General features: G+C 39.5%; 1 protein-coding gene across 1 annotated transcript in view; it reads left to right on the top strand.

Moving 5' to 3' along the window:
* The first annotated feature begins 6 nt into the window (after positions 1 to 6).
* The window catches only part of DPYSL3 (dihydropyrimidinase-like 3), a 117,274-nt gene continuing 103,883 nt past the window's right edge, over positions 7 to 13,397 (top strand). The window contains exon 1 of the mRNA XM_010850475.1: positions 7 to 367. Coding sequence (XP_010848777.1) covers positions 95 to 367 — 273 coding nt within the window. The 5' untranslated portion in view covers positions 7 to 94. The remainder of the gene's footprint in view (positions 368 to 13,397) is intronic.

Raw genomic sequence — 13,397 nt, 5'->3', positions numbered from 1 at the left:
CAGAGGCTGGGACAGCTCCCATGAAGACGATCTGCCCGTGTACCTGGCCAGGCCGGGCACCACCGACCAGGTCCCGCGGCAGAAGTACGGAGGCATGTTCTGCAACGTGGAGGGCGCCTTCGAGAGCAAGACGCTGGATTTCGATGCCCTGAGCGTGGGGCAGCGCGGCGCGAAGACTCCCCGGAGCAGCCAGGGCAGCGTCCGAGGCTCGGGGAGCCGACCTGGCGCCGAGGGGGATACCCCGCACCGGGGCCAAGGCCGGGAGGAGAGCCGGGAGCCCGCGCCCGCGTCGCCCGCGCCCGCTGGGGTGGAGATCCGGAGCGCCACCGGCAAGGAGGTTTTGCAAAACCTCGGCCCCAAGGACAAGGTAAGGGGGCCCGGGTTTCCTCTCCGCCTGTCCTCGCTCCCTTTGCAGCCCCGGGGCGCCTTGGCCCGGACACAACTTTCTCTCGTTCACTTTGTGGGGGGGATGGAGGACTAGGGGGAGAAAAAGGGCACCCTCCGCCGAGTGCATCGAGACCTTCCAGCCCAAATCTGAATTATTCACGCGCGTCCCCACTGTAGCATCTTTGTGCGCGCGGGACACGGGGTGCGTGGGTCCCCTCCCCTCCCTGCCGCATCCCCGGGCCATCGGTTCTGAGTGGGTGTGTCAGCCCGGCCAGTGCAGGAAGGCTGAGTGACTTCTAGCCCTTCTCTCGGTCTGAGTACCCACCCGCACAATTGTCTTCTTGATCTCCCTTCTGTCTCTAGATTAAATCTCAAGCCAGGTCACCAGGGCAGAGGGCAAACTGGTCCCGGGAAAACGGGGTCATCTCCATAGTACCCGGATGAAAGTACAGGCTGGGCGGTTTCCCCTCTCACTCTTCCAACATTAGCTCTGCTCCTGAAACTTTTCAGTGTGGAGCCACCAGACTAAACACCCGAAACCCCTTGCTTCTCTTCTGCCCTAGGTCGACATTTCACATCTGTGTTTGTTAAGTGTATATTTGTGTAGGTAGCTTGGCGCGAGGCTGGGGAGCCAGGAGGCTGGGGAGCCAGCTGTCTGGGAAAGAGTGGTATTGTATTTTTGAAAATAGGCAAGAGTATTAAGGGCGCATATTAAACTAGTACAGCTGCAAGTTCCCTACTGCTCTGCCATGTGCCAAAGCCAGTTTTTTCTGTGTGTATTTTTTCAGAAACTCATGTCACACTGAGCTTAAGATATGGCACTTAAGATGTGGCACTGAAACTCAGCTTGCCCTCATTTATTTCATAAAAAATCAGGACCATAGTTCAGAAAACTCAGGGCCTGGGCGGGAGGGATTGGAGTATTCAGAAGTTCAAACTGACCCTTTTGAGTTGGGGAACAATAGTAATCAGATACCTCACCCTTGTCTAGATAATGGCTGCAAAATCCAGCCTGCATATATTATATTGGACTAATACGGTTATGAATCATAACCTGAAATGGAAATGTTTGCCTCAGAGCAATTAAAGTTAATGCTAACCCAAGTTTTAGATGTTTTTCCATTAAAATGCAGCGAGCCAGTGAAAGGAGAGAACTCTGTGCTGCTTGATTTTTTGAAGTTTAAAAAAAAATAAACTAAGTTTTAAGAATTGATAACAGGAAAGAAAGTACCAAAATGAGTATGGTTTTAAGGTGCCTTTGGGGAACATCACTGTGTCTTGGAATCACTCATTTAGTTTGTGATTTTCACATCATCCTTAGAATGTGGGATTCCTCTAGGTCCCACTTAAATACCCTTTTAGGAAAAGCTTCTGATCTTTTGGGAAGGGTTTGGCTGATTTTGAAACTGAAGAATGGCCCTAGGGAAAGATTATTGCCTCTTTTCAGATCTGACTTTGATAAGTATTGAAATGTCCCCTTCCTGATTCGAAGGGGTGGGAGAGGTGATGGAAAAGGTCGGTAACAATTGCTGTGAGTCAGTGCTATTCCCTTTGCTGGAACACCCCTGATGTAAGCCAGATAATATGCCTGGTTTGCAGGATTTAAGAATGGTAACTAGAGAAAGGGAAAATGTTCCTCTTTTAAACCCAACATGTCTTTCTTTTTCTTTCTTTTTGCAAACCCTGTACTTTTGGCTCTTAATTGAAAAATAATAATACAACCAGGATTTGTAGTGCTACGTGCTTATTTCTAAGTTCGGGCTTGCTGTCAGCTTTATCCAGACCATGTTATTATCTCTAATTTAGTTGAATCACACTGATCGAAGAGACATCAGAGGTTATCTACTTCTGAACTTATTTCCTCCAGGATGAAGATAGGGTGTTTGGATTTATCTTTGTGGCTGAAATGCCTGGCACATTGGAGGTGCTGGATAAAAGTTTGATAAAACCCCCATAAGGAAGCCATCTCTTTCGCTATGTAGGTACAAAATCATCATCTGGTCTCTGTTTAAATATTGCCATTTTCAGGGAGCTCACTTCTTCACATGAAGCAATTTTGGAGGATTTTACATTAAAAAAAAAGTCCAAGTCTACCTACCTTAGTTTCTACAAACTATTCTTGGTTCTGGGAATATATGAATAACAATGTTTCCTTATGGTGAGATATTTTAATGAGTTTAAGCATGCAGGCTTGTGTATCTGTCAGAAAAGCTGAGATAATGTTGCAGTAACAAACAGTCCTCAAATCCCAGTGGCTTAATCGAACAATAATGGTTTGGTTTTTGCTCCTGCTACTTGTCTATCATGGATCTTCAGGACAGCTGTTAATCATTGCCCTTCAGAGACCTAGACTGATGGAAGTTCCATGTCCTCACATCCAAGGTAGGAAAAGCATGTGGTAAATTGCTCATTGGCTCTTAAACTCCCACACTGAAGTTATGTATATGACTTATGGCCATATTTCCTGGACCAGAGCAAATCATCAGTTCATGTTCAGCTTCAAAAAAATTGAGAAAGTTAACAGTCTTACTAGGATTCTGTAAACGGAGATTAGAAATATTTGGGAAATAGCTTTAATCTCTCTCCCAGATCTGGGGGTGGATTAGTGGGATGAAAACTGGCTCAACCATTATAAATTATGTGGCCACAGATGTGTAACGTATTCTGCGGGCCTCAGTTTTCCTCTTTTGCAAAATGCAGATAACAGTGACTACTTTGCATATGGTACTCAATACATGTTAATTATTATTACCCTTTGCTTTTACTGCCTTTTATATGTTTTAGGGCAATTAATCACATTCTCCCTAAAATTCTCCTTTTTAGCCTTATTATTCCTAGTTTCTTCAGCTCTCCCTTCTATGAGCCTTTCACCACTTGAATTTCCTTTTCAGATTATATTATTAATATACTTTATAAATATTCTTTCAAAAATATAATGCCCAGAACTGAACACAGTGTTCTACATGGGATATGGCCATGCCCAAGTGCATTAGGCTAGTTACTTTCCCTGATTTATATACAATTTATGATTCTATAGTAAAGATTACACATAATAATCCAGTAATCCATGTCCTGCTGTTGGCGCCATAGTAAATTCTATGTCATTCAAGCCTTCAGAAACTTTTCCACATGAGCTAGGATGTTGTTTTTCAGTTGCTAAGTCATAGCCAACTCTTTGTGACCCCATGGACTACAGCATTCCAGGCTCCTCTGTCCTACTGTCTCCTGGAGTTTGCTCAGATACATGTCATTGAGTCAGTGATGCTATCTATCCATCTCATCCTCTGTCAGCCCCTGCTCCTTTTGCCTTCAATCTTTCCCAGCATGAGGGTCTTTTCCTATGAGTCAACTCTTCGCACCAGGTGACCAACCTATTGGAGCTTCAGCTTCAGCATCAGTCCTTCCAACGAATACTCAGGGTTCATTTCCTTTAGGATTGATTGGTTTGATCTCCTTGAAGTCCAGGGTACTCTCAAGAGTCTTCTCCAGCCCACAGTTTGAAAGCATCATCTCTTTGGAGCTCAGGCTTCTTTATTGTCCAACTCTCACATCCGTACATGATTACTGGAAAACCCATAGCTTTGACTATATGAAGCTTTGTCAGCAAAGTGATATCTCTTCTTTTGAGCAATGCAATCTAGGTTTGTCATAGCTTTCCTTCCAAGGGGTAAGTGTCCTTTAATTTCATGGCTGCAGTCACTGTTCATAGTGATTTTGGAGCCCAAGAAAAGAAAATTTGTCATTGCTTCCACTTTTCCCCCTTCTATTTGCCATGAAGTAATGGGACTGGATGCCATGATCTTAGTTTTTTTAATGTTGAGTTTCAAGCCATTTTTTTCACTGTCCTCTTTCACCCTCATCAAGAGGCTCTTTAGTTCCTCTATATTTTCTGCCAATAGAGTAGTATTATTTGTATATCTGAAGTTGTAGATATTTCTCCCGGCAATCTTGATTCCAGTTTGTGATTCATCCAGCCAGGCATCTGTTGTGATGTACTCTGCATAGAAGTTAAATAAGCAGGGTGTCAGTGTACAGCTTTGTTGTACTATTTTCCCAATTGTGAATCAGTCCATTGTTCTATGTACAGTTCTAACTGTTGCTTCTTAAAGCCAGGATATCTGCATACTATGTTGCTACAGTTGAACTTAAAACCAAAAGGAAAGAAAAACCCTTTAACTGTAGGATTTTAACTTTTTCCCCTTCTATAATATTCATAACCATTTTAGCTTATTTTTCTACTATCAGGATAATTTTAAAGCTTAGTTCTATAATAAAATATCCCTTGTTCCAGATTTGGACTGTCTATAGATTTGATAATATCTCTTTTTGAACATTTTCTATGTGCCTGACATAAATAGTGGGAAGATCTGCCCTTGCCCTAAATTGTGGTTACATGTCAAGAACAGACACACACACACACACACACACCCCACACAGATCTTCCCACTACATGCACCTTAAAAACCACCTACATCTCCCTGCCAGCCCATTATTCAGTATGCTTGGAGCTCAGTTGCTCAATCTTTGAGAACAGTCTTTGCTACAAAATCCTTATTCTTGCAAGTTAATTCTGCAGCTATCAAAAGAGTTTTTTAAAAAATATCATGATAAAATTAAAATATGCTTTATCTCTAGCATATGTAGTTATTAATTCCCACCTGAAGGAAATCAGTTTGGTTAATAAATGAATACCTTATGAAAGGATTAAATAACAAAAGTGTTTTTCCAGAATAAAAATGTAAAAAAAAAGTCACTGAATTATCCGCCAAATGCCAAGTTCCAGGTTTGAGATATCCCTGGGTGTTTCTCTTGCGGTTCTGGACCTATTTGTAAACATTTTGTTAAATTGCATGTTTACATTTTTCTCATGCTAGGCATTCATATTGCCAAAATTCTCCACACAACTTTTTGTTTATAAATTCTGACAGTATAAAAAAGGCAATTCTAAGTGAAAAGAAAATATTTTTTCACCATTTGTCAAGATGGTTTCCACATATGCAGAATTTTCTCTAGCAGTGAAGAAATTACTAAAGGGAGGAGAATTATGATATATGGTCTGCCAAGACCAAATGATTCTGCAAAGACTGTCATCTGTAAAAACAAAGCAATGACATTATGATTACATAGGTCTATTGATAACTCCCTTTTGGGAACTGGGGATCCTTTCTAGTTCCCAGCTTCTCACATGGGCCACTTTTGTGCAAAACGTTTCCTTATGAATTCAGCAGGGCTTTTGGTTCTAGGAGGAGAGAATTTTGAAACTAATGAGATGTGCTTCTTACCTTTTACCATTTGCTTTTTTTTTTTTAAATCCTGGGAGATGGTTTTCAAAATGATTCAGAGAAATTGAAGTCTTTGTCCTTACCCTCCACAAAGGAAGACAGCTGGCAACAGAATTCTAGGTCTCTACTCATCCGCATCCATACTCTGTAATGCAAAGGCATTTGCTGCTCTGACAAACTAAAGTATGCACTCAGGCTGGGGGAAAAAGCTCTTACCTGGCCCTCAGGCCGCACTTGAATTTGAAAGTATATTTACTTAGCCAAACCTGGAAGTGTTTGAAACCATTCAAAACTTTAGTTTAGTTTGACAGTAGGCGTTTGAGGATCATAAAAACTGCGCCTTCTAAGTAATGCTATGATTGGCAGAGTTCCCTCAAAGTAATGGTCCCTGGAGACAGGGTTTTGCTGACAATGCTTGTTAGTAATGTTTTAGAAGACCAGAGGACTGTCTGGTGCTTTTCTGTTAGTGATTTCTATATCTGATTCTGTCTATGATTAGTTTCCACTGAGCATTATTCCTGCAAATAATGTTCCTGTGAGACAGCGGGTAAAGCTCCCTAGGAAGAGGAAATCTGACTGAGAAGAGTGCCATCCTTGAGTGCAAGTTCAGCCCTCCTTTTGCAGGACGAGGAAGAAGGTCCATTTGGGTGTGTAAGGACATTTTAAAAATTAAACTTTTAGGAAAATGTTAAAATTTATCTCACATGATATTCAAAAAACAGTTTAATTCCATCAAAATTGTGAAATGAGGCAGAAAAAAAAAGACAACTGGGTAAACCATTACACTTCCTTTAACTATTAGTTTTCTTCAGCTATACAGTTTGGGTAAGTTGTTAAACTTGCTTCCCAGGTGGCTCAGACGGTAAAGTATCTGCTTGCAATGCAGGAGACCTGGGTTTGAGTCCTGGGTCAGGAAGATCCCCTGGAGAAGGGCATGGTAACCCACTCCAGTATTCTTGCCTGGAGAATCCCATGGACAGAGGAGCCTGGTGGGCTACCGTCCATGTGGTCACAAAGAGTCGGACATGACTGAGCGACTAACAGTTAGGCAAGTTACCTCACTTTTCTGAGTTTTAGTTTCGTCCTTTCTAAAATAAAGGGGCCAGACCAGATGGTCTATAACCTTCTCTGATTGTGTACCTTTATGCACAAAATTTTAGAGCATGCTCTCTTTCTGTATGCATATATTATATATACATATATGTGTACCCAGATGTGCATATATATAAATTACATATACATACTGTATATAAATCTATTAATATCTTAAGGCATTATTAAATGTAAAACTACATATATATGTTATTGTTGTTGTTTAGTCACTAAGTCGTGTCCAACTCTTTTGTGACCCCATGGATTGTAGCCCACCAGGCTTCTCTGTTCATGGGATTTGCCAGGCAAGAATACTGGAGTGGGTTGCCATGCCCTCCTTGAGAGGATCTTCCCGACCCAGGGACTGAACTTGTGTCTTCTGCTTGGCAGGCCATGCATATATGTAAGTTACATATACAAATAATTTATTAATATCTTATGACATTATTAAATACAAAGAAAAAGTACAAACTGAAAAGGAAATGTTTTCAGAGATACAAGTGCATGCTGATATTTTTTTCTTATACTCTGGTGGCTTGTCTTGCCCACCATTGGGTGAGTGCCTGTAAGTCTGTGATCTTTGGAACAATGCTGTAGCAGTCAGTGGTTCTAATACTCTAGTCATTAGTGAATTCATTGTCAGCCTGAATTCTTCAGGGACATATCCTCTTTTATGGACTAGTAACTGGAGAAAAGTTCACAGCCCTTGAAGGTTTGTGATGAGGCTGCAAGCCAGGTGCTGGTTAGTGCTCAGTGTACTTTATTATGTGTGGGGTTGGGCCAGTGGGATATGGATAACAAGGGTCACCATAAATATAATGAGAAGTCCCCAGATCTCCCTTTATGCACTAATTTTCTGTTTTCTCATTGATTCAAAAACATTTACTAAGCACTAGTTATGTAGGTACACAATCAAAAACTAGTATTGGAGGGTCAAAGATGAATGAAATAGATAAACATTAGGAAAACATAAACTGCCTTTCATCATAATCTCCCAGAAAAAATTGCCATTAACAGGAGTATACTTTCTCTATTTCAAAATACAAGTGGGAACATGCAGCATTATCTGTTTCTAAGCAATTTTTTAAACCACTTTTTGAAGCATTTATTAAACTTTATTTCTTTTTTTAGCACGCTTGCTTTTTATTCTTTTATTTTTTTTTCTAATTTTATTTTATTTTTAAACTACATAATTGTATTAGTTTTGCCAAATATCAAAATGAATCCGCCACAGGTATACATGTGTTCCCCATCCTGAACCCTCCTTCCTCCTCCCTCCCCATACCATTTCTTTATTTCTGAGAGTAAGTTTAGGTTCATAGCATAATTGGGTGGAAAGTACAGAGATTTCCCATATTTTTCATGCGTAACCTCCTCCATTCTTGCATAACCACCTCCATTACCAGCATCAGAGTTTGTTGCAATTGAGAATCTATTGACACATTCTTATTACTTGAAGTCCATGGTTTACATTAGGGTTCACTCTTGGTGCTGTACATCCTCTGGATTTTGATAAATGTATAATGACATGTATCCATTATTATTATATCATACAGAGTATTTTCACTACCCTAAAAATCCTTCGTGCTGCGTATATTCATCCCTCTCTTTCCTCTAACCCCTGACAACTACATTTTAAAAAACTGTTTCTATAGTTTTGCCTTTTCCAGAACGTCATACAGTTGGAATCATATAATATCCAACATTTTCGGGTTGTTTTATTTTATCCGTAATACGGATTTAAATTTCCTCCATGTCTTTTCATTTTAGCACTGAATATTCCAGTGTCTAGATTTACTACAGTTTACTTATCCATTCACTTACTGAAGGACATCTTGGTTGTGTCCAGGTTTTGGCAGTTAGGATTAAAGCTGTTGTAAACTTTCCAGCTTTTTGTGTGGACATAAATTTTTAATTTGCTTGAGTAAGTTGAGTGTGATTGTTGGATTGTATGATAAGAATATGTTCTGTTTTGTTAAAAAAAAAAATCTCTAAATTGTCTCATAAAGTTTTGTATTCCCACCAGCAATGAATGAGAATTCCTTGTGCTCCACACCTTTGTCAGCATTTGGTATTATCACTATTTTGGGTTTTAGCCATTCTAATAGGTATGTGGGGCTTCCCTAGTAGCTCAGACGGTAAAGTGTCTGCCTGCAATGCAGGAGACCTGGGTTCGATCCCTGGGTCAGGAAGATCCCCTGGAGAAGGAAATGGCATGTAGTAATATCTCATTGTTGCCTTAGCTACAACTGTGTTGCAGCTCCCTAATGACAGAACATGCTGAACATGTTTGTATATGCTTACTTGTCATCTGTATATTCTCTTCTTGTAGGTGTCTGTTCAGGTCTTTTGTCCATTTTTAAATTGGGTTGTTCATTTTATTATTGTTTTAAACATTCTTTTATATTTTGTACAAGGGTCGTTTATCATTTGTGTATCTTACAAGTATTTTCTCCCAGTCTGTGGCTTGTCTTCTGATTCTCTTGTCATTTTGTTGTGTGGAGCAGAAGTTTTAAATTTTTAACCAAGTTCACCTTATTCATTATTTCTTTTGTGAATTGTACCTCTGTTGTATCTAAAAAGTCATTGCCATACCCAAAGGCATTTAGATTTTCTTCTGTCTTCTAGGGATTTAGAGTTTTGCATTTTACATTTAAGTTTGTGATCCATTTTGAACTAAATTTTGTAAAGGGTGTAAGATCTGTGTCTAGATTCATTTTTCTCTTGTGGATGTCCAGTTGTTCCAGCACCATTTGTAGAAAGACTGTCTTTGTTCCATTGTATTCTCTTCACTCCTTTGTCCAAGATCAGTTCAGTTCAGTTCAGTCGCTTAGTCACGTCTGACTCTTTGCAACCCCATGAATCAGCATGCCAGGCCTCCCTGTCCATCACCAACTCCTGGAGTTCACCCAAACTCATGTCCATCCAGTTGGTGACGCCATCCAGCCATCTCATCCTCTGTCGTCCCCTTCTCCTCCTGCCCCCAGTCCCTCCCAGCATCAGAGTCTTTTCCAATGAGTCAACTCTTCGCATGAGGTGGCCAAAGTACTGCAGTTTCAGCTTCAGCATCAGTCCTTCCAATGAACACCCAGGGCTGATCTCCTTCAGAATGGACTGGTTGGATCTCCTTGCAGTCCAAGTGACTCTCAAGAGTCTTCTCAAACACCACAGTTCAAAAGCATCAATTCTTCAGTGCTCAGCTTTCTTCACAGTCCAACTTTCACATCCATACATGACCACAGGAAAAACCATAGCCTTGACTAGATGGACCTTTGTTGGGAAAGTAATATCTCTGCTTTTCAATATGCTGTCTAGGTTGGTCATAACTTTCCTTCCAAGATCAGTTGACTGTATTTATATGGATCTATTTCTTGGCAATACCGCACTGTCTTGATTACTGTAGTTTTATAGTAAGTATAGAAGTTGAATAATATTGGTTCCTTAGTTTCTTATCATCAAATATTCAGATTGTCCATTTCTTCTTGTGTGAGTTTTAGTGGATTGTGTCTTTCAAGGAATGAGTCCATTTCATCTGGGTTATCAAGTTTATGGGCATAGAGTTTTTCATAATACTCCTTTATTATCTTTTTAATGTATATGGAATTTATGATGATATCCCGTTGTTTTTTCAGATATATGTAATTTATACATATAATTTATGTCTTCTCTTTTTTCTTTAACTATCCTGCCTAGATACTTATCAATTGTATTGATTTTTTTGAAAAATCAAGCTTTTGGTTTTAATGTTCTCTGTTGTTTTTTTTTGTTTTCAATTGAATGGATTTGTTCTGATTTTTACTTTCTTTTCTTCTGCTTAATTTGGATCTAATTTGTCTTTCTTTTCTAGTTTCCTAAGATGAAAACTTAGACTTGATTTTAGACCTTTATGCCTTTCCAATATATGCATTCAATGTTATACGTTTTCCTCTAAGCACTGCTGTAATTTCATTCTGTGGATTTTGGTATGTTGTGGTTTCACTTTTATTTTCTCAAAATATTTTAAAATTTCTTTTAAGATTTCTTCTTTGCCGCATGTGTTACTTAGAAGGGCGCTGTTTAATCTCCAAGTATTTGGGGGATATTCTGGCTATCTTTCTCTTATTGATTTGTAGTTTAATTCTACTGTGGTCTGAGAATAAATATTATGTGATTTCTATTATCTTAAATTTAGTTAAAAGTATGTTTTATAGCCCAGAATGTGGTATATCTTGGTGAATGTTTTGTGTGAGCTTGAGGAGAATGTAAAGCCTGTTGTATTTGGATGAAATAGTGTGTAGATATCAGTTATAGCTAGTTAATTGATAGTTCTGTTACATTCAACTATGTCTTTATTGCTTTTCTGCCTACAGGATTTGTCCATTTTCAATGGGGGGGGTATTAAAATCTCTAAGTGTAATAGTGGATTTATCTTTTTCTATTTGAAGTTCTATCAGATTCTGCCTCACATACTTTAATGCTCTGTTTTTAAGTACATATACATTTAGAATTGTTATACCTTCCTGGAGAATTAATCCCTTTATCATTAAATAATACCCTTCTTTATAGCTGATGACTCTGTTTCTGATGTTCATTCAATCTCTTCAAACTGTGGAGTGTGTTTTGTTTTTTTTGCTTTTAGTATAGTTTGTTATTTTTTGTTGAAAGCTAGACACATGTACTAGGTAAAAGAAACTCTAGTAAATAGACCCTCACTAATGTGGTAAGATGTGGGTGGAGGGGAAGCATTCTGCAGTGCTATGATTAGGTCTCAGTCTTTTGATGAGCCTGTACCTCTGAAATCTGAACATTAGCAACTTCACAGCCCTTCCCTGTCACCCATTAGGTGGGACAGGATGGCTGGAGGGGACTGGAGTTGTGTACTTTCCTTCTCCCACATGGAAGGCTAGAGGTTCTTAGTATTGGATATTCCCTCCCCCGCATCAGGTAGATTAAGCTCTGATCAAACTCCAGCAAGTTAGGCTCTGGTGAAGTAGTTTCTTCTGAAGGCAGGCCTTATTCGGAACAGAATGCTGTGGTATATATAAAAATACTCTTCTCCCAGCAAGAAGCCACAGGGCTTTTTCTCTAATATTCGCTCTGAGGATGAGATAGAACTGTTGGAGGCAACAGTCACAGAACGTTTAGGGTTCTCTGGTAACTGGATAACTGGGTCCCCTGGCATTTTTAACTCTCCAAGTTGACAATGCTGTGCCTCCAGCAATTCATCAATCCCAGTTCAGCTCTTCTTACCTCAGCAGTGTTTCCTCTGGGAGTGTTTGCTCCTGACTTTCTGCTCAGGTGAGGTGTGATTCTGCATTCACCCCTCTGTTTCCTCCAATCTGGGAGGCAGTGGTTTTCTCTGTGTCCTTACCTTTCTGCTGGATCTAAGAACTGGTAAATTTTTTCAGCTTTTTACTTGTTAGGATGAAGTGGCAACTTCTTAGCTCCTTACATGCTGGATCTGAAATTCTAAACTATTTTTTTTTTTAATCTAAGTTATTATGGTACCTTTACAGAGCATCAAAGATTTTTCCAAAATATAACTTACAATAGCAATATAGTACTCTACTGTGAGACATCATGTATTTAATCACTTATTCCTTCTAACTGGACCATTTAAATTGATGTTTTTGTTTTCAATTTGACTTCATTTTTACTTTCCCTTTTTTTGCTGTTGTAAATAAGGAAGTGGTAGACCTCCTTCTAGCTAAATCTTGTTGTATACCCATTTCATTACCATTTGTCTGTGGGAATTTCCTATAAATGGACACTTGTGGTATGGTCATTTTCATGCTGCAGGATTACTGAGCATGGGGTGGTTGCTTCCAGTGTGAAACTTCATGGGCAAGATTCTACAGTGTATAAAGCCAGGAAAGTGTTTTGTGTAAATTGTGTAAGAAAGACAGATACAGTCTAGGCCAAACTGCTCAATAGCAGATGAGATTAAGGGAACACAAAGCCAAGTAAATGCGGACAAAGTAAAAGACATGAGAAGAAGATTTTAAGTCTTAGCTGGAGATAAAAACCAATGAAGAAAGAAATTTTTAAAGGGCGATCTACCAAAATTCTCCTTGGTAGAGAATTTTTCTCTACCAAAGTAGTTCCTACCCTAATCTATAGTAACTTTACTTTTCCTTGAGTTTAGAGTACAAATATGAGCTTCAAGGTATATTCTAATGAAAAGATCATTTATGGAATACTAATTGATGCAAGATGCTGCTGTTTCTAAGCCTCACAATAACTCTACAAAATAGATACCAACAGCTTCATAGTCTGGAAGAGAAACTGAATCTGAGAGAGATGATTTGACTTCCTGTAGTCAAAAAAACTAGAAATGAACAAGTTAGAATTTAAGCTCTTAGGTGATCCAATTGCTTTTTATACACCACTTTGCTGTTCCCTTAATATATGTTGGCAGTTAAGAGTTAGTACTGAATAGGGCCCAGCACCTAGAACTGGCTTGTTTAAGAGGGTTATCCAAAATAGACTGTCTACTGGTAAGACCTGTGGGAGAGTAAGAGGACTGTACTCCTAGAACCAAAAGAGTTTGGTAGAGTCCAAAAGGTGAACTCAGTGGCTAAAGCTGAAAATATTGGAAGTGAGGTGGCCCTAGAAAGAGACCAGGAGATAGAGCCAGGGAAGGAATGAGTAAACAGG

Source organism: Bison bison, unplaced genomic scaffold (assembly GCF_000754665.1).
Source record: "Bison bison bison isolate TAMUID 2011002044 unplaced genomic scaffold, Bison_UMD1.0 scf7180017864291, whole genome shotgun sequence".
In the NCBI taxonomy this organism is placed as follows: Eukaryota; Metazoa; Chordata; class Mammalia; order Artiodactyla; family Bovidae; genus Bison; species Bison bison.
Note: the sequence above shows the minus strand (reverse complement) of the source record. Positions and strands in the feature narration are given on the sequence as shown.